At 42.0% G+C, this 27,294-nt stretch overlaps 1 protein-coding gene across 1 annotated transcript in view; it reads left to right on the top strand.

Annotated features, from left to right (window-relative positions):
- LOC138978981 (uncharacterized) overlaps positions 1-27,294 on the top strand; it is an 86,616-nt gene that overhangs the window by 343 nt on the left and 58,979 nt on the right. Inside the window, exons 1-2 of the mRNA XM_070351801.1 lie at positions 1-1,562; positions 10,841-11,043. The exon at positions 1-1,562 is cut by the window's left edge and continues 343 nt beyond it. Coding sequence (XP_070207902.1) covers positions 657-1,562; positions 10,841-11,043 — 1,109 coding nt within the window. The 5' untranslated portion in view covers positions 1-656. The remainder of the gene's footprint in view (positions 1,563-10,840; positions 11,044-27,294) is intronic.

Raw genomic sequence — 27,294 nt, 5'->3', positions numbered from 1 at the left:
ACTCCTACAATCTGTACTTAAATGCCTTTTGCTTCAAACTTCCCGGAGTCAAAGTGTCATGCAGGAGGCAGTAAGTACAGAATGTAGGATACACAGAATAATTCATGGCTTGCTGTGTCACAACAGGTTTACACTCTCTTTTTTTCAAATATCGGAAAGCTGGAATTTCCCTGTTGTAAAAAGCAACTCGTGTAAACTTGGTGTGACACTGCAAGCCATGTTGTATTCTCTATTTATCACGTGGCTGGTCTCTTCACGTACGTGGGATACACCTGGCTTCCGTATTGCTCAGCTGATCTAACAAGACTTACCAAGGGAGGGACAGTCGAAACAGCTCCCTATCTTTGACAGAACACATTCGAAAGATAAACAGAACTCGTAAATATCTGTTCTTGAAACTGTATCGTGAAGGACAAGAGAGCAGAACATCCTAAAGGTACATCCTATATTGGTACCGCTCGTTCTCACAAAGAAGAAGAAACTCTTAAACCTGACGCAGACTTCAACTTGAAAAATCAGACATTTAAACAGAGCGACAGGAACACAAGCAGCACTGTTGACAGACCTAGCTGCCACGAAAAGTGGAAACTGTGGTACCAGTTCCGGCCAGGTAGCTACTATTTGTTCCAAGGCCGTAGAGATCTGAACTCCGCACCATGGCAGTGGCAGGAAGCAGTCATCAGACCAGCAGCAGCAAGTGGTGGCAGATCGTGACGTCACTCTACCCTGACGCTCTCACCCGTACATACTGTGTGCCACCTATCCAGTTTAACAGGGTGCCCTACGTCAGGGATATCGTACCCGGTACCAATCAGTCTGTGCTTGTGCAACACCTGCCATCTGGTGCCGCCCCTGTCCACAATGTTCCCCCGGTCAGTCAGCGGTCAGTCCTGCAAGCTGGTGCCACCCTTGTCCGCAATGTTACCCTGGTCATTCTGCGGTCAGTCCTGCAAGCTGGTGGCGCCCTTGTCCGCATTTTTGTCCCGGTCAGTCTGCAGTCAGTCTTGCCATCACATAACAGCCTGTGGACCCAGGAACCCAACCCACAAGCCATACCAGTCAATGTGCAGGAGAGCGACTTCCGGGATGACTTTGCTCAAAACCACGTGATGGTCAACCTGCAAGAACTCGGCAACAGTCGTCACGAGGCTATGTTCATCCTGTCTCAGCTCAGTTTCGGCAACTACCTCAACCAGCATGCCTACGCCGCGGCCGCTGCACAGCTCCCACGACCATCAGACCTTGACACGCAGCAAACAAAGTATTCTGATGGCGAGGCCGACTTTGTGTTGATCCACCGCCAGCACGGCATTCTGATCGGAGAGCTCAAGTCTGTGGGCAGGTACCAGGTTGATGTGAACAACCCACAACCTCCGGCCGATGCTGACGTGGCCAAGAGGGTGACGAAGGCGGTCGAGCAGCTGGACAGGTCGGAGAGAGTGGTGAGGCACCTTGTGAGTGACGTGGCACCTGCCCTGACTGTGAGGAAAACTCTCTTCCTGCCTTACGTCAGCACCGGACAACTCAAGCGGATCTTGGATAACAATCCACACTTGAAACAGGTATTTTATGAAAGAGAGAGAGAGAGAGAGAGAGAGAGAGAGAGAGAGAGAGAGAGAGAGAGAGAGAGAGAGAGAGAGAGAGAGAGAGAGAGAGAGAGAGAGAGAGAACGAACGAACGAACGAACGAACTTTATTACTCAAGGATGGAGATTTTAAGCTTACGCCTAGTCTTACAATCTGTCCCTGCTAAACTAAGACTTAAAAATAAAGACAATAAAAGGACAATTGTCAATCGCAATCATACAGTATTACTACTTACAACATTACCTATACGAATACATAATGCATGATAGAACATTGAAATGTACATGTATGTCAATGTAATACAAAGGAAAAGAAAAGTCGACTCGCACACACACGCGCGCCACATGCCTGCACTCAATACAAAACACACACACACACACACACACACACACACACACACACACACACACACACACACACACACACACACACACACATATGCACACACAGAGAGAGAGAGAGAGAGAGAGAGAGAGAGAGAGGGGAGAGAGAGACACACACACACACAGAGACACACACACACGCACACACACACACACACACATACACACACACACACACACACACACACACACACACAAAGAGAGAGAGAGAGAGAGAGAGAGAGAGAGAGAGAGAGAGAGAGAGAGAGAGAGAGAATGAGAGAGAATGAGAGAGGGGAGAGAGAGAGACACACACACACACACACACAAACAAATAAAGAGAGAGAGAGAGAGTGAGAGAGAGAGAGAGAGAGAGAGAGAGAGAGAGAGAGAGAGAGAGAGAGAGAGAGAGAGAGAGAGAGAGAGAGAGAGAGAGAGAGAGAGAGAGAGAGAGAGAGAGAGAGGTGAGAATGTTTACAGTGAAAGGGGGTATGGGGTTTGGGATACAACAGATATAATCACGAATGTTTGCCCATAAAGTTTACATTACGTGATTTGGGGGCCAGACCGCGTCGAATTCGTAAAACTGCACTGTTAGAGGTCAGGTTCTCTCACATGTTGTTCACGCATGTAGAGTGAATGTGGATAATCAGTATTCCGAGTTTGTACAAGAACAAGAACAAAAACGATTCTTTATTTAACGAGGGTAATAGAGTAAGCAGTGATCTGCTTTTTTACATCTGGCCCTCGCCCTAAAGAGGGACTAGTCTAAAATGGCTCAAGAATAAACAACTGCTACATATTTATGAACAAACTGAAGTAAGAACATAATGATTATACATGTACATACAATACATTGCATAAATGAAAAGTTCATTAATTTTGACCTGAGTAAAGTATTACAGAGTAGATTGCACTGGCACAACACATCTGTAAACACCATGCCCATTGACATATACTGCTTTCAAGAAGGAAAACAAAGAAAAACAAGTCGCGTAAGGCGAAAATACAACATTTAGTCAAGCTGTCGAACTCACAGAATCAAACTGAAGGCAATGCAATTTTTCAGCAAGACCGTATACTCGTAGCATCGTGAGTCCACCGCTCATGACAAAGGCAGTGAAATTGACAAGAAGAGCGGGGTAGTAGTAGCGCTGAGAAGGATAGCACGCTTTTCTGTACCACTCTTCGTTTTAACTTTCTGAGCGTGTTTTTAATCCAAACATATCATATCTATATGTTTTTGGAATCAGGAACCGACAAGGAATAAGATGAAAGTGTTTTTAAATTGATTTCGACAATTTATTTTTGATAATAATTTTTATATTTTTAATTTTCAGAGCTTGTTTTTAATCCAAATATAACATATTTATATGTTTTTAGAATCAGAAAATGATGAGGAATAAGATGAACGTAAATTTGGATCGTTTTATAAAAAAATTTTTTTTTACAATTTTCAGATTTTTAATGACCAAAGTCATTAATTAATTTTTAAGCCACCAAGCTGAAATGCAATACCAAAGTACGGGCTTTGTCGAAGATTACTTGACCAAAATTTCAACCAATTTGGTTGAAAAATGAGAGCGTGACAGTGCCGCCTCAACTTTCACGAAAAGCCGGATATGACGTCATCAAAGACATGTATCCAAAAAAATAAAAAAATGTTCGGGGATATCATACCCAGGAACTCTCAAGTAAAATTTCATAAAGATCGGTTCAGTAGTTTAGTCTGAATCGCTCTACACACACACACACACACACACGCACAGACACACACACACACCCACATACACCACGACCCTCGTCTACGTTAAAACATTTAGTCAAAACTTGACTAAATGTAAAAAAGCACCGGTTGTTGGTTTTAACAACATTTCTAGCGAAACAAAGTAGTTTATTTTGACTTCATGAGATAAGATGTATATCTGGTCTTAAAAACGTTTGTTCTGGTAGTTTGACGCAGGATTTTCGGAAGAGTGTTCCACAGCCTGCTACCGGAATAAACTAAACTAAACTTGAATAGGTCAATCCTAGGTAGAGGAGTGTTTAATCTCATCAATTGGCGTGAATTTCTCGACGTGAGTTTGGAAAATATGGTTTCGTGTACACATCCATGAATAATTGTATGCATAAGGGTAACTTTATTATAACATAGCCTTGCCTTCAGAGGGAGAATGCCGAGGTGTATGTAGAAGTTACATGCCGAGTCTCAGTGATTATCAAAAATAATGGTCGAAGTTAGCGGATCATGAAAAATGCGAGCTTCAGCGAGCTTTTTCATGACCGCGAACTGAGACCATTATTTTTAATAATCACTGAGACGAGGTGTGTAACCTCTTTATTCCCCCTTTCTTCAGTTATTCAAAGAAAACAGGAGTTTTTGTGCGAAAGTTTGATCGAATCCGAATCACTCAACCAGTCAACCTGCGCAGGCGATCGATTAATGCGCGGTTGTATAGTTCCGTGCAAATCATTCCATTCTGTTAACACTTCTTGTCAGTTTCCCTGTTTTAGACTAAAATCAAGTACACAGATAAGCTGTTATTCTGCTGTGGCGGTAAAGGCAGATATTGTGTGTTCTGTTTATGTTTTAGTATCGCTAAAGATAATGTTCTTTCGTCAAATGGGACTAGCAGACGAACTTTTGCACCCGTGTTCCAACGTTAATTACTGTATGAAGTTCAGTTTTTTGGGGAAAATAGTGTATGAAACCGCTTTATGTTGTTTAAATTGATGAGATGTGTGCATTTGGTTGCGTGTGATCTGTTTATAAAATGAAATATTGTTGAAAACTGACCGTCGGATTGCAGTCAGTGTTGTCGAAGAAACTGCGTTAAAAGAAGGGGAACTACTCTTGTCGGCAAGAGTATGAGTTACTTGCCTTGGGAATTTGCTTGTGATGAACGGTGTGTGCACAGCAGATCTATATTCAGAAAACAACCGAACTCATGGATTTTATATGGAGATTCATGTGTTCAGGCCTGTAGTTGTTAATTTAAATGCGGTATGTTTGTATTGTTTGCTCCAGAGATGTATATTTCGTACGTATAGAGCGTTTTGAACTTTTCAGTCGCAAAAGTAGTACCAAAACAGAACAGCTTCTCAACCCATTGCACTATCGAGGATTCAGGCTGTTGCTGGCTCGTTATTTGTTTGGTTGCTGGGTCATTATCGAAAAATAACTAGCTCTACAAGTTTACAGAGGTAAAGAAGCAGAGGGGGGAATAAGTAGAGGTTACATGCCGAGTCTCAGTGATTATCAAAAATAATGGTCGAAGTTAGCGGATCATGAAAAATGCGAGCTTTAGCGAGCTTTTTCATGACCGCGAACTGAGACCATTATTTTTTATAATCACTGAGACGAGGTGTGTAACCTCTTTATTCCTCCTTTCTTCAGTTATTCAAAGAAAAGAGGAGTTTTTTTGCGAAAGTTTGATCGAATCCTATTCTCTCAACCAGTCAACATGCGCAGGCGATCGATTAATGCGCGGTTGTATAGTTCCGTGCAAATCATTCCATTCTGTTAACACTTCTTGTCAGTTTTCCTATTTTGGGCTAAAATCAAGTACACAGATATGCTGTTATTCTGCTGTGGCGGCAAAGGCAGATATTGTGTGTTCTGTATATGTTTTGGTATCGCTTAGGATAATGTTTTTTCGTCAAATGGGACTAGCAGACGAACTTTTGCACCCGTGTTCCAACGTTAAAAACTGTATGAAGTTCAGTTTTCTGGGGAAAATAGTGTATGAAACCCCTTTATGTTGTTTAAATTGATAAGATGTGTGCATTTGGTTGCGTGTGATCTGTTTATTAAATGAAATATTGTTGAAAACTGACCGTCGGATTGCAGTCTGTTGTCGAAGGAACTGAGTGAAAAGAAGGGGAACTACTCTTGTCGCTAGACAAAGTATGAGTTACTTGCCTTGGGAAATTGCTTGTGATGAACGGCTTGAGCACGGCAGATGAGATTCAGAAAACAACCGAACTCATGGATTTTATATGGAGATTCATGTGTTCAGGCCTGTAGTTGTTAATTTAAATGCGGTATGTGTGTATTGTTTGCTCCAGAGATGTATACTTCGTACATTAGAGCGTTCGGAACTTTTCAGTCGCAAAAAGTAGTACCGAAACAGAACAACCTCTCAACCCATTGCACTATCGAGGATTCAGGCTGTTGCTGGGTCGTTATTTGTTTGGTTGCTGGGTCATTATCGAAAAATAACTACCCCTACAAGTTTACAGAGGTAAAGAAGCAGAGGGGGGAATAAGTAGCCTAACTCAGATAGGGTTGTTTTCTTTAATAAAACTACTTTAAGCACTCGATTTTGTAATATAAAAAGTGGTTTGAATGAATGATCACTTGCCGAGTCCCACATGGTGGACGCGTAATCAACAGCAGACTGAATATGAGCATTATAAAATAGTGTCCTGGCTTCCACATTCAGAAAGTGCTTGATTCTAGATAATAGATCAACTTTCTTGGACACGAGTTTTGAAAGTTGTTTGATGTGATGTGACCAAGACAGATTGTTATCAATGGTCACTCCCAAAACGTTATGATGGTCGAGTATTTCAACAAGTTTATCATTAACCATTTGATAGGGAAAAGCGCATAGTGCTTTTAGTTATGCGCTATAGAAATCTCCTTAATAAATAAATGATGAGGTTATGTTCTGGCGTTTTTGCCTATTTGTTATTATCATGCATTTATTTTTGTGTGGGTTAAAGGCACAGTAAGACTCCCGTAAACCATCACAGATACTGTCAGGCTTTTACACACAGTAAGTCTCCCGTAAACCATCACAGATACTGTCAGGCTTTTACACACAGTAAGTCTCCCGTAAACCATCACAGATACTGTCAGGCTTTTACACACAGTAAGCCTCCCGTAAACCATCACAGATACTGTCAGGCTTTTACACACAGTAAGCCTCCCGTAAACCATCACAGATACTGTCAGGCTTTTACACACAGTAAGCCTCCCGTAAACCATCACAGATACTGTCAGGCTTTTACACACAGTAAGCCTCCCGTAAACCATCACAGATACTGTCAGGCTTTTACACACAGTACAAACACCCTTCCATTTGAACGCTCACCAAACGGGAACATCCTAGGTGCCCTACGTAAAGACCGAGCAATTTTTAAAGAACTAATTTTGCGGATTGTCTCAGAGACAATCGGACCGTGGTATATGGTGCGTTTTGGCGCTAGACCTAACTTTTAAAATCTAAATAATAAATTGACAGCTTGTTACACAAACATTCTTAAATCATAAAAGAATTCTTTTTTCATTAAGACAAGATCAGTACAATTCGAAGTTTTGAAAGTTTGAAAAAAGAAAAGCCCGGAAGCAGGGTCACGCAAGGTCGTGGTTCTCGTAGCAGACGACGGTTTATGCCTATCGCCAGTTCCTCTGAACAGTCAAAAGCCATTGCTAGAGTTCTTGTGATGCACAGCCGTTTGTTTCGTGCATAGTCAGAGGTACATAATAACGTGCTATTGCAGATAAGCTCACATGGAGTTGCATTCAAATTACTAACTGACGACTCCATTGTGAAAAAGGGAAACTTGATCACACGGGTTCACGATGGCTCAAGATAAACCACGCAAAAATAAATTCTTTGAAAATTGCTAGCTCTTTTCGGAGGGCACCTCGGATGATCTCAAGCGGTGAGTGTTTAAATGAAAGGGTGTTTGTACTGTGTGTAAAAGCCTGACAGTATCTGTGATGGTTTTACGGGAGGCTTACTGTGCCTTTAAGGGACATGTGATTTAGCTAAGTCCATTCACTCAATTGGTTTAAACTTTCTTGCAGTGATTCTGATAAACGACTTAAATTGGTGTTACTACAGTGAAACCCGGGTATATTGAAGTGGCACGGGACTTCAATATAGCCGGAACTTCAATATTGGCAATTCTCGGTTATATTGAATTTCCCTCCTTGTTCCTTGAGAAATTCAATATAACCGAACTTTTTTTCACTATACGTTCTCATTTCCGTGTCCACACATTGCGTTTGATGTGAGATATCTTCCCATTAATCTTTCACCTGTTGGCTGTTGTTCTTCGAGCCTCCTTGCTTTTTTCTGCACACACACACACACACACACACACACACACACACACACACACACACACACACACACACACACACGCACGCCCCCCCTCCCTAACACACACAAACACACATTCCATATTCCTCAGCTACTTCCTTTCTTTTTTTGCAGCCAGTTTCCAGCTTCTGAATAAGCTCGATTTTTCTTTTAATTGTCAGACTCACCCTTTTTACATTTAGTCAAGTTTTGACTAAATGTTTTAACATAGAGGGGGAATCGAGACGAGGGTCGTGGTGTATGTGTGTGTGTGTGTGTGTGTGTGTGTGTGTGTGTGTGTGTGTGTGTGTGTGTGTGTGTGTGTGTGTGTGTGTAGAGCGATTCAGAGTGAACTACTGGACCCATCTTTATGAAATTTGACATGAGAGTTCCTGGGTATGATATCCCCGGAACTTTTTTTCATTTTTGGATAAATGTCTTTGATGACGTCATATCCGGCTTTTTGTAAAAGTTGAGGCGGCACTGTCACACCATCATTTTTCAATCAAATTGATTGAAATTTTGGTCAAGCAATCTTTGACGAAGGCCGGACTTTGATATTGCATTTCAGCTTGGAGGCTTAAAAATTAATTAATGACTTTGGTCATTAAAAATTTGAAAATTGTAATTAAAATTATTTTTGTATAAAATTATCCAAATTTACGTTTATCTTAGTCTTCATCATTGTCTGATTCTAAAAACATATAAATATGTTATATTCGGATTAAAAACAAGCTCTAAAAATAAAAATAATAAATATTATGATTAAAAATAAATTTCCGAAATCGATTTAAAAACAATTTCATCTTATTCTCTGTCGGTTCCTGATTCCAAAAACTTTTTTTTTTTCCTTACACCTGTTCCTTATCCCGGTGTGCTCTCACGCCGCCCCGTCCCTGCACTCGCTGCTCCATCCACATCTGAATTTCGTTCCGCTGCCAGACTTGCCGATTTTACAGACGCTCCAGGGAGGGATGTCGGGTCGTTGCGGTAGGCTACCCTCGGAAGATGACACTGCACTTCTGCTGAGTCACTTCGACGGTGTTCAGTAGTGGGTCTGTCCCGAGCTAACGGACGCAGCCCACTACCTACTATGCCCCCTACTAACGACATTGACTGCTAAGTCGCGGAGCCAGACTGAGTGAGGGTCCCCTCCAGAGAGCAGACAGCCACCACGTCCCTCCGTCGACCCCCCAGAACGTCACACGTTGAAGACTGACAGCAGAAGTACTTTTCAGGGAAGGATGGAACAGGAACACTGAGACCAAGGTCACCATGAGAGCTCCGGGCATGAAGGGCCACAAGAGCAAGGACAATTTATAATTTTTGGATGATTAATGAGATGAGGATGATTATAATGATGATGCTATGGATTTCCAATTTTGGTTTGAGACTACGTGACAGGGTAGCACTCTACTCTTACTGTCATAATATATCCTGGTGTCAACCAGGCCCGAGAACTGCCGCACCTGCGGTGTTGGTCAGGTATTCAGAACCTGAGCACCCACAAAGTCGCATTCGTTAAGTGAATGACACTCGGCTGTGTGATTCCAGCCTTCCCATAGGAACCATAGCACTTCCACTCTGGGTAGGAACCGACCGTAGCCCGAAAAACCCATATGACCCTGATGGGATTCGAACCCACGACCTCCCGGCCCACAGTCCGATGCGCTAACCACTGCGCTACGGGGGCCGGTTGATTCCAAAAACTTATAAATATGATATGTTTGGATTAAAAACACGTTCAGAAAGTTAAAGCGAAGAGAGGTACAGAAAAGCGTGCTACAATTGCAGCACAGCCCAACCACTACCGCGCTAAACAGGCTCGTTAACTTCACTGCCTTTTGTACGAGCGGCGGACTACGGTCATTGTGAAAAAAATGCAGTGCGTTCAGTTTCATTCTGTGAGTCCGACAGCTTGACTAAATGTTGTTATTTCGCCTTACGCGACTTGTTTGTTTTGCAGCCATTTTTTGCTAGTGTACAAAGGGAAACTACTCGCATGAACAAGAGAAATTAATTCGGGGAGATCTACGCACCACAAGACTACATGGCGTAGCTGTCAGAGGCCCGCGGCATTGTTAGACTGTAATTGTTATCAGAGACCTCCTGACTCGAAAGTTGATGCTGATCTGGCCTCTCCCCTTCCTCAACTGATTGCGCTGACAGAGGCGTGTCATATCATTCGGCGCCCGCGCAGTCATTGTTCTTAAAAATAAAAAGTTAAACAAATCTTTGGAGCAAACATTTAATATAGCTAGGTAAAAACGTCCCGTGGGCTAAATTTTTGTTTCAATATAGCCGGGATTTCAATTTTGCCGACTTCAATGTAGCCAACATTTTTTAACAAAGAAAAAGTAGAGCTTCAGCCGGGACCTGAAAAATTCTTCAATATAGCCGGGATTTCAATATAGCCTACTTCAATATAACCGGGTTTCACTGTAGAATGTATGGTAGTGTCTTCTGCAAAAAGTCCACACAAATTCTCAACCAAATGGGGACAGAGAGAGAAAGAGAGAGAGAGAGAGAGAGAGAGAGAGAGAGAGAGAGAGAGAGAGAGATATATATAAGATGGGGGGAGGGGGGTGGCAGAGGAGAGACATCGACAGTCAAGGAGACAAACCAAGACAAAAATTCGCACATTTGTGGTTGCGTGTGTTCTGCAAGGGTTATGTTAGGAGGTTACATGTATCAGAATGACTGCCAGCTAATTCATTTCATTGATCAAAGCTGCCACTCTAAAACAAACATAACATTCCGAGGATTCTCTAACCACATTCACATTTCCCTGTTGCAGGCGGTGTGTCGGAGCCTGGGTGCTGGCTATGCAGCGGAGGCCTCACAGCTGTGCTGTTGCTCTAACCAACTGTCCCAGCCTGCATCGTACTGGCACGTGACACCCGCCGTGTTATCACAGCTGAGCACCTGGTGGCAACACAGGATGGCCTGTACTGTGGACACTCTGCTCACTGATGACATGTATCTGGACATCGTGGCCAGGTGAGAAAATCAGAGTATTGTGTTTATTTTGAGTCAGTGTTAGGACAGAACATAACTGTTTTGTGTATTTATCTGTACTCGACAACTCAGTTTTGTGCAACCTGCCCTTTCTCTTTTGTGGGAGAGGTGAAGGTTCCTTGGAGCAACGTATATCAAAACTACATAGAGAGAGAGAGAGAGAGAGAGAGAGAGAGAGAGAGAGAGAGAGAGAGAGAGAGAGAGAGAGAGAGAGAGAGAGAGAGAGAGAGAGAGAGAGAGAGAGAGAGAGAGAGAGAGAGAGAGAGAGAGAGTCTGGAGTCTGGAGTCTGGATGGTTTATTGATTGGGCCTTGGGCCCATTTCAATTCGGGGTGTACACATTTTCATCGTTCATGCTTCATGAAAAATAATCATTGTAATATTAATCATAATAAAATAAATCATCATCATCGTAATGACAGTCGACATGACGACTGTGAAAACAGGCATTTACAACAGCAAAACGTTTGGAAAAGGACAGTAAGCATCAGCACAAAAATCCAATCTCTGTCGCACTTCACTCATGTCTCTCTGTCCTCTTTCCGTCCATCCATCCATCCATCCATCCATCCAGCCAGCCAGCCAGCCAGCCATCCATCCTTCTATCCATCTCATGTCCCTCTGTCCTCCATCCATCTAATCAACCGTCTGACTGTCCAACCATTCATCCGTCATCCATCTATTCATCACTCCATCTATCCCTTCACATGCCCTTTCACACGCAAATCTGCAAGCAGTTATATGTTTATGGTGTTAGCGAGTAAGAGAGAGAGGGGGAGAGAGAGAGAGAGAGAGAGAGAGAGAGAGAGAGAGAGAGAGAGAGAGAGAGAGAGAGAGAGAGAGAGAGAGAGAGAGAGATATAGTGGAATTGAATTGAATTGAATTGAAATTTATTTTACGAGGGTGACAGAATAAGCAATGTATACATGCTTTTTTTCATCCGGCCCTCGCCCATTGAGGGGTAACAAACAAGCAGAAATAAAAGATAAGTTTAACTATTGTACAAATGACATATTTACCATAATTAACATGTCAAGCAACCAATAAGACATTTTAAGATGCATTGTGATTCTTTAGCAATGCTTGAAAATTATGTATAACAGAGAAATATTTGTTTGTATAAAAAATAAAAATAAATCCTTCATAAATTATATAAGTGTTTATCGCATTTTTACTGATCACATGACAAAACATGCTGTTGTCATTGGTCAACTAGGAACTGTATATCAATTGACATCGCGCAGGAAGTTCCCAGCGAATTTGATATCGCGCAGGAAGTAGTTCATCAATTTTAATTTTGAAGAATAAAATCTCACCTGAAGGAAACAAATGTCTCCCTTTGTTTTAAATCACAAATTTATAAAAGAAAAGTAATTGAATCAGAAAGATTAAGCTGTGCAATGAATAAAATCAAACTTTTCCCACCCAGCTTTAACAGAGAAGTAGTAGAAAAGAATGTTACAATCTTACCGACTGAGGTAGTTGGAACAGCCATAAACAAAGCTGACCTTGAAAGTACCAGTAGTGGCAGTACTTAGAAAACTGTGAGATCTCTTGCAGTGTTTCAGCGCACATCACTCACAACAAGGCAGGAAATGAGCAGCCGATTTAAACAGTTCGCACATCTTCAGAAGGCCTTTGACAAGGTCTGGAAAGATGGACTCCTTGTAAAACTGCTGAGGAAAGGCGTGTCCAGCAACATGTACCTGTGGATTCGCTCTTACCTCTATAACCGCAGGGCAAGAGTTAACGTTGACCAGACCAAAAGCAAGAAGTTCCTCCTTCGTCATGGCGTCCCTCAGGGCGGAGTCCTCTCCCCCACACTCTTCCTTCTCTTCATCGAAGATCTGGTGTCTGAGATGCCCAAGGGGATCAAAGCTGCTCTCTACGCAGACGACCTTGTGATCTGGTGCAAGGAGGAGCACGCAAGTACTGCCACCTACAGAATGCAGCAAGCGGCAGATAGGCTGAACGCATGGGCAGAAGATTGGTGCGTCTCCATCAACAAGGAGAAATCCTCCACCACCCTATTCACACTGTCGCCAAAGCAGAAAGCCGGAACCATTAGGCTTGGTGGAACTCCTCTGAGAGAGGATGAAGAAGCAACGTACCTTGGTGTCACCTTTGATAGACGGCAGACCTGGAAACCACACATTGCACAGGCAGAGACGAAGGCCCGGCGCAAGCTAGCCATACTCAGGAAGCTGGCAGGTACCACCTGGGGAGCGAACGAGAAGATACTGAAGACAGTATACCAGGGAACAATCAGACCCCACCTCGAGTACGGCTCCACAGCGTGGTCAACCTCAGCCAAGACAAACCTGCAGACCCTTGACCGTGTGCAAAACCAGGCCCTCCGACTCATCACCGGTGCAATGAAATCCACGCCCATCAAGGAAATGGAGAAGTTTACCACCATCCAACCCCTCTGTCAGAGAAGAGAAGCCAAGACTATGGTACAGGCCGAGAAGCTAAAGTGCCTACCCGACCACCCCATGAAGCACAGACTGAGCAACCTCACCAAGAACCGGCTTAAACGGAGCAGTTTTGTACACGAGAGCAAGAGACTTTCTCGACAGTACAGGGAAGTCCTTCCACAGAACACTCTACCTCTGACTCAAGAAGAAGAGGAAACCCCCAAGGCAACAGAGAAACCAGGCATCCAGATCTGCACCAGTGTTCCACATGTTACCTCAGGAGAAGATCAGAATGACACAGCTCGACAGGCACTCACCTTGGCCCTGATCGACGAACAGTACCCAAAAGAGGCGTGGATCCTGTATACACCGATGGATCAGCAACTAACGCCGTGCTCAATGGAGGTGCAGGCATTCTCATCCAGTTCCCTGGGGGACATACAGCTACATCCAGCGTTGCCACTGGCAAACACTGCACAAACTATAAAGCAGAAGCAGAAGCTCTCATGCAGGCCGCCTCCTTCATTCAGGACTCCGCAGACCCTTGCTACCATGTTGTCTTCCTCTCGGACGCCCTTTCAGTCCTTCAGGCCCTAGAGAACGACACACTCCCACAGCTGGCCAAAGCATTACAGATGGTCAGACAAACCAGAAGAGTTGTCCTCCAGTGGATACCAGCACACTGTGGGATACCAGGAAATGAAAGGGCAGATGAGCTGGCAAAAGAAGGAGCCGTGAAACAGTGTCAGCTTTAGTGAGCAGAAGACAATCATCAAGGCATCGATGAGGCCAAGGACAAACAGAGATGACTACCACACAATGTCCAGAGAGCAGCAAGTCAACCTCATCAGGCTGCGTACTGGCCACAACAGGCTCAATGCTCACATGAACCGAAAGTTCAAGCTGGCGCCATCACCAACCTGTGCCTGCGGTCAAGAGGACCAAACAGCGGAACACATCTTACAGCGATGTCCCTTACTAGATGAGGAACGAAAAGAAGTGTGGCCGTCACCAACTCCCTTGCAGACCAAACTATACGGCAGTCGACAGGAGTTGGAGAAAACGACAACATTTATCACCAGTGCTGGACTGATTGTGTAACCTCTGCGAACGCCAAGAAGAAGAAGAAGAAGAAACAGTTCGCACCTGTATGAACATTGTCCACCTTTCTTAGTCGTAGCCATACAACATCAACCGAACAACTTTCAGCATCTATCACAGTCACAGCGCCGTCGGAGGACGCCATTTTGGATGAGTCGTAAGCGACACTGAGCTTTGACAACATTATTATGCAATCCGCCGATACCGACAAATACCTGGAAGCTTTCTTGGGCACAGAAAATGAGCCAGAGGACTTTGCTGATACTGCCTGGCGCACTTCAGTTCCTGCCATCGTTCAGAATTGCCAAAACGAACAGTCAAAAAGAGTACGACTGAGGAAGTAACTGCCGGGACATTCAGGCTTCGTTGTTCCTTCGAACTGGCAACTCCACTGAACTTGTTAGCCTTTGTTGGTGATCTGTTTCAACCGTATATTTTTGTTCTTTTTTCATTATAAATGCCTTATTTTGTCTGAGAAAAAGAACCAGTTACTGAAAAATAAAAGTAAGAGCAGCAAAGTTACGTGGAAAGCAGGAAAAGACAACCCAACATTTCCAACATTAAATACAAGGCAGTAGCCTCCCTTGCGTTTGTCTGACTTCTTAGGTAGGTTTATGATTCCTACTGTTCCGAAATCGAATGCGATAAAATCGTTATCGTTAGATTTGACTGTGATATCAACATTTATCAGTCTGAATGTCTCGAAAGGCTGAATCATATCAGATCTCGGCTTACGCCTCGATCTGATATGAGTTCAGCTTTCTCGACATTCAGACTGATAAATGTGGATATCACAGTCAAATCTAACGATAACTGATAATAGTCATGTGTTTCAATATAATCAGAGAGTACAGTTATATATTGCCAGCTGCTTGATAATATTTCTTATACGTTTTGTAAAAGAAACAGCATGTAATATATATATATATATATATATATATGTATAGGTTACAACACGAGTGGTTTTTTATATGGCTTGTATTTCAGTCAAGACCCAGCGGATGAATATCATCGGGAGACACGAGCCTTTGGCGAGTGGCTCTCGATTGATATTCCCGCTGGGTCTTGACTGAAATACAAGCCATATAAAAAACCACGAGTGTTGTAATCTGTATATCCCATTCTACCATCAAACACAAAGTGTAGACTACTAGCGGCACTTTTGCGATCTGTGGAGTGTGAAACAGTGTTTTCAGCGAGACATGGCCTTTTTGCAACCTTAAACTAAGTGACCGTCGCTGAAAAAATAAAACGAATGAGTGCATCTATAAGTACGCGGTAACACTACTTTCAGACCGTTTAAAAGCGTTAAGTAAAGGTTCATAAGTTGCAAGAAAGTAATGAAGTCGTATAGAAATCCATTTAGTTGAAGCGCACAATTCTTTTGCGTTTCAGGTCGGCGGAACGGGGAAACCGGTTTGGCCCCCATTTGGCTTACTCGACTCGATTCAGAATCGATTCCACGTTGTTTTTTTCGAACGCATTATTATACAATTAGTCTTATTGACAGAGAAGCAAATTTTAGGGAACACATATGTAGATTTAACCATTTGCTCCCTATTTGAAATGTATCTACATGATAAACTGTTTTGCGAGTGTGTTTGCATGAACCTAAACTGGTATTGATGCGATGAAAACAGGACCCAAGTCTGTCACCGCCGCTTGATTGCATTTTGAAAGAATATGACTGGATTACGGAAAAATACACACATGTTAAGTTCTTAGATACCTTCATCGCCAATGTGGACTTACTGCAGAGCCAGGCAAAAGAGTAGACTTGCTCGCAAAACACGTGAAACAGCTGATGATAGCGAAGCCCAACCGTGCCAGGTAAGGACGGTCTGACAGATTCTCAAAAGTCGTCTGCTAACGAAGCAAGGGGAGGGTACTCGTGTTTTTGTTTTGGTTCGCTAGCATCTGGTTATCTTGTAAGTTGAATGTTCGTTTTTTCCCACCTGCATTGCTTTCATAATGAAAGAAACGTTTGCTTATTGCATCTCATACATCAGATCAGTTCTGAGATTCATTTTTGCGTGCAACTGATATGGTTTTCTGAGCCGTGCAATACGATTTTGGAACTTCATACAAATGTGTCACATTGTTCGGCGCGAGGTCAAAGGTCGGGAGCAAAGTAGTTCTTCGCCCAAATCGGAATCTGCACTATCATATATTTTTTTGAGTCCATGATGTATTTATTGAGCTATAAAAATACAACATATATACCCATACTGAAGTAACAGAGACAAAGAAGGGAGGTCATGGGATATATATATATATATATGGCAGGTTTCACGGTAATCAGACTCTTTGATGTGTGTAAACTTTGCCTTCAAATTACTTGCTTACTGTGTTGATTTTCATCATTTTTTCTGCTTGGCATGAGTAAGTATGGTATTTGCAATACAAAAAAATAAATAAAAGCTAAAATGTTTGTGTTTGAGCAATTATTTGAGCGCGTTTTTCGAAGCGAACGTGTGAATCCTGACAGACACCATTTCCTTCTGTCACATGACCCCATCTCAAAGTGTGATTCAACAGACACAAAAATAACACACAAAACTTATGATAATGGGGTTATTAATTCAATTAATACACAAGGTTAGTCTCTGACTAGAGAAAATAGGGAAACAATATCAAATGGGAGCATAAAACCGTTTCTGGAAAAATTTTCAATCACCACCGAAAGTGTCTGTCAGTAAAAAAAACACGTGCTTTGTTTGCAAAGCAAAGCCTAATTTTACACATCGCGTGCTTTTGTCTGTTATTCTTGCTTGTGAACATCATTTTATTGATGTTCTTCACTGGAAAGCAGGTGTATCATCAACAGTATCACAAAATCGCAAAGAATGAACATTTTTGTTGTGATCCGACCGGTGTCTGTAGACTGAATCACACGTTCGGCAAACTTCGTTTTTAACGGAAATAACCGAGCCTTTAATCGGAAACGACGTTTCAACCGCTTCATATCGTCTGCAGGAAGAACAAGTCGCGTAAGGCGAAAATACAATATTTAGTCAAGTAGCTGTCGAACTCACAGAATGAAACTGAACGCAACGCAACGCAGCAAGACCGTATACTCGTAGCATCGTCACTCCACCGCCCGTGGCAAAGGCAGTGCACGTGGAATTGACAAGAAGAGCGGGGTATTCGTTGCGCTGAGAAGGATAGCACGCTTTTCTGTACCTCTCTTCGTTTTAGCTTTCTGAGCGTGTTTTTAATCCAAACATATCATATCTATATATTTTTGGAATCAGGAACCGACAAGGAATAAGATGAAAGTGTTTTTAAATTGATTTCGAAAAAAAAATTTTGATAATAATTTTTATATATTTAATTTTCAGAGCTTGTTTTTAATCCGAATATAACATATTTATATGTTTTTGGAATCAGCAAATGATGGAGAATAAGATAAACGTAAATTTGGATCGTTTTATAAATTTTTATTTTTTTTTACAATTTTCCGATTTTTAATGACCAAAGTCATTAATTAATTTTTAAGCCACCAAGCTGAAATGCAATACCGAACCCCGGGCTTCGTCGAAGAGTACTTGACCAAAATTTCAACCAATTTGGTTGAAAAATGAGGGCGTGACAGTGCCGCCTCAACTTTCACGAAAAGCCGGATATGACGTCATCAAAGACATTTATCAAAAAAATGAAAAAAACGTTCGGGGATTTCGAACCCAGGAACTCTCATGTCAAATTTCATAAAGATCGGTCCAGTAGTTTAGTCTGAATCGCTCTACACACACACACACACACACAGACACACACACGCACACACGCACATACACCACGACCCTCGTTTCGATTCCCCCTCGATGTTAAAATATTTAGTCAAAACTTGACTAAATATAAAAAGAGGAATGCGATACCCAGTGAGTAAAACATTTAATCGTTTTTAGTGCCTTTTGATCAAGTTTTGTTGCGTCTGTCAGCAACGTTCGTCAACCCAACGTTCGGCACAGCGACGCACGCATACGGATTTGCAGCGTTTGCATTCGGAAAGTGAGGGATTTGTGAGTTCGTTTGCATAATTTCAATCGCTAGTAGGTTTTCCCTTCGTCTCCCATTCTTGTGTGTACATGTTATTGGCATTTCATTGTGTAAATTGAAAGTTTGTGAGTAACAGTAGTAAAATCTGTCGAACGTTGGCAACGCTGACAGACGGAAATATCGAACGTTGCCTTCAATGACAGACTGGCTTGGCGATCGTACTTTCGATTCGTAGGAACACAATATATAGAGACAACAATGTGCGCTCGTTACCACAACGGTCATGAACCGGTGTAACACAAAATTTTTACTCCACGAAAAATTGACTCGGACGGAGTAAACTTCCAGTAAAAATCTTGTACGAAAAAAGAACTCACAAGGAACTAAATTTTTACTCCCCAAATATTTACTCCCAGTAAACATCTCGTACGAGAAACTTAGGGCCTACTCCTTCGTTTATAATTCGCGCAATATCCCATTTACGTGCAATCCCGTTTTGCCGCCGTCCCATTTTGGCGACATTTAACAAGCCAAGCGTCATTTTACTCCCGCATCCCATTTTGGCGCAATCCCGTTTCGCCGCTATCCCATTTTTTTGAATTTTTTTTTCTTTTTACATTTAGTCAAGTTTTGACTAAATGTTTAACATAGAGGGGGAATCGAGACGAGGGTCGTGGTGTATGTGTGTCTGTGTGTGTGTGTGTGAGTGTGTGTGTGTGTGTGTGTGCGTGTGTGTGTGTGTAGAGCGATTGAGAGTAAACTACTGGACCGATCTTTATGAAATTTGACATGAGAGTTACTGGGTATGATATCCCCGGACGTTTTTTTCAGTTTTTCGATAAATGTCTTTCATGACGTCATATCCGGCTTTTTTTTTTAAAGTTGAGGCGGCACTGTCACACCCTCATTTTTCAATCAAATTGATTGAAATTTTGGCCAAGCAATCTTCGACAAAGGCCGGACTTCGGTATTGCATTTCAGCTTGGTGGCGTAAATATTAGTTTATGACTTTGGTCATTAAAAATCTGAAAATTGTAATTAAAATTATTTTTTTATAAAACGATCTAAATGTACGTTCATCTTATTCTTCATCATTTTCTGATTCCAAAAACATATAAATATGTTATATTCGGATTAAAAACAAGGTCTGAAAATTTAAAATATAAAAATAATTATCAAAATCAATGGACGTCTACCCACAACACGCCACTGGATGCCGCGTGGTGCCAGTCGTGAAAACCAGGTTCTTTGTCCTACAGTGAGACATTCAAGTTGGGGACTTTGTGACCGCTGACTTTGTCAGCATGGATGGAAAGGTGGAGAGATACAGGGCGGTGATCATCCCCAAGTCAACCCATTTCCCCGATGGGCCAGATCGAGAGGAGATCTGTGTGAAGTGTTTGCGCGCAAAAGACAATGGGAGATACTATGTCTTTCCTAATGTTGATGACATTTCATGCTTGCCAATGGCTCAGATAAAAAAAAATCCCATCAACGAACCATGAACAACAGGGGGGATTACTATTTTGACATGTGACCAAGTCTCATTTGAGCGTTCACAGTGTTACCTGAGAATAGCACACCCCCTTGAATTGGGACCAAAGAAAAAGCGTTGTATATATGCATTTTTGAATGCTTTTCTAAAGTCATAAGTTCATTTGTGAAAAAAATAAATTTTTAGGGATTGTTTTGCTGAATGCATGCAGTTAAGAAATTGACCCCGTTTTCAAATTTAGGGGGTAGGGTTGCCCCATAGCCCACGTATGTCTGTGTGACTGTGTCAAATATCAATCTACTTTGCGTACAAACTGTATAGATGTTTGTTTTTCGATTTTAGAATGATTTCTTAAGCTGGTTAGAACTTCTGAGGTCTACAGGAAACGATAAAGATAAAAAATGTACAAAATATAAGTAGCGTCCTTCATCTTACCATTGTTCTGATCAATACTGTCCCTTTATTTGCAAGTTAACCGTTTTTATTAATGTGTTCAAGGAGTATGTTAAAAATTATTATCAATGGTTGCTTTAAACAGCACCTTTGGGCAGTTATTATGCACTGAAGTTGTAAAAGCATGTTTTGGGGGTTTTAGGATATAGCGTCTTGGAACGCCAATCATCTTGGAAATACGAATGTTCATATAATTTTTTTTACTGTTTTGGATAGATAAAAAGTTGAACTCTTGGTGCAAACTGTTTTTTGGCCCCTGTTTGACTATTTATTATTTTGGAATATTGTGTGTGAGAGGGAAACTGCAATCCTCAATATCATGAAACGTGCCATCATATATATATATATATATATATATATATATATATATATATATATATATAAATCCTAAAGCCTCCTTAGGTCGACCAATTGTCGCCCTAAGGCCCCCATTTTACAACACTTTCGATTTAGGTCGACCGAAAATCGGTCGACCTAAGGTTTGGCCCCTTTTCTGCAATCCCATTGGACTGACAGCATCGACCCTATGCGCTATGAGAAGACAGTGCCCAAAGTGTCTTGTCTGTAAATGGCATCAATTTGGGATTTACCGTTTAGGAAAAAAATCAAAAAGTAATTTTGAGACTTATGTTGACCTTTGGAAAATGGGGTATTTAGGGCAACTATGATAAATTGTCAAATATATTTTTATCTGAGAGTGTTCCTTGTAAAAAAAATGAGATTTGTGGGAATTTTGTTTTACTCGAAATAATGAAATACGTATCCCATTCGTGCTTCTTCTCGTTTTGCGAAACTTGTCTTTTGTGAAAAGATACACAATTCACACTATGAGCCATCACGGATCCATTGATCTTCAAATGGTTCGACCACAGTCAGACGAAATTTGACCTGCCGCCCTCATCGGAGATGTGAAAGGACGCCATTTTTTCTGATGTGCTCTGCTGGTAAACAACTTTTGATGACTTTATTTGATTGTTTTGCAATGTAAAATATATACGTAAGTAATTTGAAATACAATGCTGATCATAAGCCTGATTTTTACTTTCCACATCGCTCTCTCCACAACTCAGTCGAGTCAGTGCTGAGTGCTCTGATTCTGAACATTGTCGAAGCGACGAAGGTGAACTTTCTGCGCATCGATTTCTTTCGATGTAAGCTTAATTGTAAGCGTTTAGTCTACCAACCCGAAGAACACATTTGCAAATTCGAGTAAAATATGTCGTGTGAAAACGTTCAGAGTGCTGTGTTTCATTTGGGTCTATAGAGTATAGTTTCTCACTCTCAGGTCACAGTGCAGCGAGTGCTGCTGCATGCTGACAGGGACGCTGACTTGTCAGTGACACTGACTGTCACTATAATGTCAGTGTTACAGAAGTTCAGCCACTGGTCATGGAAAATTAAAGTGTATTTATTGGTAAGGGAATTTGATAAACTTTTATGGGTTGATCTATGAACATTCCAGATGAAAGTCTTTAAACCGAGTCAAAATTGATGTGAACAAAAACATTCATTACTACAAAATTCTTCAAGTTCAACCGAATAAAACAAAAACCAGCACCCCTTTGTCACATTTGTGTTGGGAACACACTGACCACTAGCAATATCTGCAACTTGATAAGATGGTCACATGGGGGGGGGGGGGGGGGTGGACATGCAAGTTGAGGCAACACAAAATCAGGGTTCCACACAGGCTCTGAGGTCAAGGGTATTCATACCCTTTCACCATAAAAGTAAAGGGTTTTCATACCCTTTCCTGATTGATCAAAGGGTATGGCATGTTGTCGGCGACTCTGTGTATTGCTTTGCTGTTTTACCAGGTTCTTGCATATATATATATGCATGATGTCAATGTGTGCAGATTGCATTGTCAATTTGAGAGTGCTTTGAATAAAGGAAATAATTTATGACCATTGGGAAATGTCATATGTGTAAATTCTTGCTTGTAGCATTACAATAAGTGAATAACACCATTTATCTAATACAGGTCTATGATAACACTTAAACATTTACAGCAATTACCGGGGTATCAAAACACTAGTCAGAGGCTGAGAGCTTTCACAAAACGAACAAGTAAACTGGCTTGAAATTCTGAACAGTAAACTTTTATTAATAACCCAGAACCCAGCCACCAACTGACAATTATGAGTTTACCAGTGCAGTGCCACAGTTATTTTCCCCCAAAATTCAGGGTAATGCTATGAAAAGTCAGTTCAGTTCCACAACAACAAGAATATTATTATGAGTATCAATAAGTTTGAAATTATTTGCCTGTTCAGTTGTTGGTTACAAATTAACAACACACCTATCAAGTGCCTGTTGAAATTCACATCTGCAACACACTTGTGACTGTGTCTCTCCACAACAACAGTTCAATCTAAGTTTCAACACACTAAAGCGTGGCATCATTGAAAGGGCGTTGCAACTGTATGGCTCTAATATTACTCTGTAACTCAGTCTTTGGGTGAAGTCTTGGTGTTTTGTTTTGCAAGTCACAGCCACTGTCAACAGATTTCCTTAGTTTTCCTCATGGCTCCGTGCACTTGCAATGCCGCCCTTCCAGTGATGTCACGCTTTAGGTCAGTGCCTACGTGTTTAATCATCATTTTGTTAGGCCAGTCTCTCCACTGAGAGTCGGTTCCTTAGCTTTGACTTCCCCCGGTTCTGTTGACTAAAGCCTCTCTCACAGGGTACAGAAGTGATTGGAATGGTCAAGAGAATGTCACCAAAAATGCTAAAATCAGGTATCGCAAAAATGCAAACGTCAAAGTTCGTTGTTTTGGATCAACTGCAACAGGCTTTCTTGGTCGTGGCCTTTTCAAACACAAAGTCAGTGACAAAACTGATCGTCTGCAAACTTGCACGCTCGCGGTCTTCGCGGAACCAACAGAACCGAAAATAGCGGAGGGGAAGTAACTCTGGTCACGCTGACAGCGCCGACTTCCCGGAGACAGTAAAACACGTGTCGAGATCGCCGGTGAAGCTTTCCGAAATTAGTCTCCCGCGAAAAAAAAAAACCAAAAAAACCTCGAGCGTCGCATAACCAGTCGTACCGTTTGTAAAACGATCAAAGTCATACCCTTTTTCCCTTCAAGTCGTACGTTATTATACCTCTTGGCAAAATAATTGTTACTTACCGACACCCTTTCAAAGAGCGTCTCGTACGTGATTTGGGGGGGTCAGAGGGTATAATACCTCCAATTTTACGTGATGTGGAACCCTGCAAAATATTTTATTGTGTATGATTTTTTTTATCCAGATACTTGCGGCAAAAATGGACTACTACCCTCATTACACCAGAGGTAGGAGGATGTGTGGTCCTCATGGCTTTACGCAATAATTCAGGTAAGAAAAGCTAAGACAAAAACTTGCATGAATTATTTCCAGTTAATCAAAGTGACTACCTTAACCTTTAGCCTGCCCTTCAGAGCCAAAATGAAGTATTGCCAGTCATATTATCATAATTATGACTGGCAATACTTCATTTTGGCTTTATTATGAGTGGACTTACTGCTGTTTGACTTTGGAGGGCAGAGCTAGAATGGACACTTTCCTTCGTCGCTTTGATGCGGATGTAATGCCTTCACTACGGTTCTTGCCAGACACAGCTTTTTGATCTGATGAGGCCCCCACCTGTTCAATTACACATTAAGTGATTAACATGCTTCCATTTGAAACTTCGAAGTCTTCATCGGGGATTGACGCCCGACAAAAGCTAATTGAAGCCCGACGGAGCGAAGCGACGGAGGGCTTCAATTACTTTAGACTTTGGGAGGGCGTCAATCCACGATGAAGACCGAGAAGTTTCAAATGGAAGCATGTTAATGTTATTGTAATTGAATGTCAGTGTTACAGAAGTTCAGCCACTGGTCATGGAAAATTAAAGTGTATTTATTGGTAAGGGAATTTGATAAACTTTTATGGGTTGATCTATGAACATTCCAGATGAAAGTCTTTAAACCGAGTCAAAATTGATGTGAACAAAAACATTCATTACTACAAAATTCTTCAAGTTCAACCTAATAAAACAAAAACCAGCACCCCTTTGTCACATTTGTGTTGGGAACACACTGACCACTAGCAATATCTGCAACTTGATAAGATGGTCACATGGGGGGGGGGGGGGGGGGGGGTGGACATGCACGTTGAGGCAACACAAAATATTTTTTTGTGTATGCTTTTTTTATCCAGATACTTGCGGCAAAAATGGACTACTACCCTCATTACACCAGAGGTAGGAGGATGAGTGGTCCTCATGGCTTTACGCAATAATTCAGGTAAGAAAAGCTAAGACAAAAACTTGCATGAATTATTTCCAGTTAATCAAAGTGACTACCTTTAGCCTGCCCTTCAAAGCCAAAAACCGGCACGGTTGGCCTAGTGGTAAGGCGTCCGCCCCGTGATCGGGAGGTCGTGGGTTCGAACCCCGGCCGGGTCATACCTAAGACTTTAAAATTGGCAATCTAGTGGCTGCTCCGCCTGGCATCTGGCATTATGGGGTTAGTGCTAAGCCTGGTTGGTCCGGTGTCAGAATAATGTGACAGGGTGAGACATGAAGCCTGTGCTGCGACTTCTGTCTTGTGTGTGGCGCACGTTATATGTCAAAGCAGCACCGCCTTGATATGGCCCTTCGTGGTCGGCTGGGCGTTAAGCAAACAAACAAACAAAAATCAAAGCCAAAATGAAGTATTGCCAGTCATATTATCATAATTATGACTGGCAATACTTCATTTTGGCTTTATTATGAGTGGACTTACTGCTGTTTGACTTTAGAGGGCAGAGCTAGAATGGACACTTTCCTTCGTCGCTTTGATGCGGATGTAATGCCTTCACTACGGTTCTTGCCAGACACAGCTTTTTAATCTGATGAGGCCCCCACCTGTTCAGTTACACATTAAGTGATTAACATGCTTCCATTTGAAACTTCGAAGTCTTCATCGGGGATTGACGCCCGACAAAAGCTAATTGAAGCCCGACAGAGCGAAGCGACGGAGGGCTTCAATTACTATAGACTTTGGGAGGGCGTCAATCCACGATGAAGACCGAGAAGTTTCAAATGGAAGCATGTTAATGTTATTGTAATTGAATGTCAGTGTTACAGAAGTTCAGCCACTGGTCATGGAAAATTAAAGTGTATTTATTGGTAAGGGAATTTGATAAACTTTTATGGGTTGATCTATGAACATTCCAGATGAAAGTCTTTAAACCGAGTCAAAATTGATGTGAACAAAAACATTCATTACTACAAAATTCTTCAAGTTCAACCTAATAAAACAAAAACCAGCACCCCTTTGTCACATTTGTGTTGGGAACACACTGACCACTAGCAATATCTGCAACTTGATAAGATGGTCACATGGGGGAGGGGGGGGGGGTGGACATGCACGTTGAGGCAACACAAAATATTTTATTGTGTATGCTTTTTTTTATCCAGATACTTGCGGCAAAAATGGACTACTACCCTCATTACACCAGAGGTAGGAGGATGAGTGGTCCTCATGGCTTTACGCAATAATTCAGGTAAGAAAAGCTAAGACAAAAACTTGCATGAATTATTTCCAGTTAATCAAAGTGACTACCTTTAGCCTGCCCTTCAAAGCCAAAAACCGGCACGGTTGGCCTAGTGGTAAGGCGTCCGCCCCGTGATCGGGAGGTCGTGGGTTCGAACCTCGGCCGGGTCATACCTAAGACTTTAAAATTGGCAATCTAGTGGCTGCTCCGCCTGGCGTCTGGCATTATGGGGTTAGTGCTAGGCCTGGTTGGTCCGGTGTCAGAATAATGTGACTGGGTGAGACATGAAGCCTGTGCTGCAACTTCTGTCTTGTGTGTGGCGCACGTTATATGTCAAAGCAGCACCGCCCTGATATGGCCCTTCGTGGTCGGCTGGGCGTTAAGCAAACAAACAAACAAAAATCAAAGCCAAAATGAAGTATTGCCAGTCATATTATCATAATTATGACTGGCAATACTTCATTTTGGCTTTATTATGAGTGGACTTACTGCTGTTTGACTTTAGAGGGCAGAGCTAGAATGGACACTTTCCTTCGTCGCTTTGATGCGGATGTAATGCCTTCACTACGGTTCTTGCCAGACACAGCTTTTTGATCTGATGAGGCCCCCACCTGTTCAGTTACACATTAAGTGATTAACATGCTTCCATTTGAAACTTCAAAGTCTTCATCGGGGATTGACGCCCGACAAAAGCTAATTGAAGCCCGACGGAGCGAAGCGACGGAGGGCTTCAATTACTTTAGACTTTGGGAGGGCGTCAATCCACGATGAAGACCGAGAAGTTTCAAATGGAAGCATGTTAATGTTATTGTAATTGAATGTCAGTGTTACAGAAGTTCAGCCACTGGTCATGGAAAATTAAAGTGTATTTATTGGTAAGGGAATTTGATAAACTTTTATGGGTTGATCTATGAACATTCCAGATGAAAGTCTTTAAACCGAGTCAAAATTGATGTGAACAAAAACATTCATTACTACAAAATTCTTCAAGTTCAACCTAATAAAACAAAAACCAGCACCCCTTTGTCACATTTGTGTTGGGAACACACTGACCACTAGCAATATCTGCAACTTGATAAGATGGTCACATGGGGGGGGGGGGGGGGGTGGACATGCACGTTGAGGCAACACAAAATATTTTGTTGTGTATGCTTTTTTTTATCCAGATACTTGCGGCAAAAATGGACTACTACCCTCATTACACCAGAGGTAGGAGGATGAGTGGTCCTCATGGCTTTACGCAATAATTCAGGTAAGAAAAGCT

Source organism: Littorina saxatilis, linkage group LG10 (assembly GCF_037325665.1).
Source record: "Littorina saxatilis isolate snail1 linkage group LG10, US_GU_Lsax_2.0, whole genome shotgun sequence".
Taxonomy (NCBI): Eukaryota; Metazoa; Mollusca; class Gastropoda; order Littorinimorpha; family Littorinidae; genus Littorina; species Littorina saxatilis.
The sequence above is the reverse complement of the archived record's forward strand: the minus strand, read 5'-3'. Positions and strand labels throughout refer to the sequence as shown.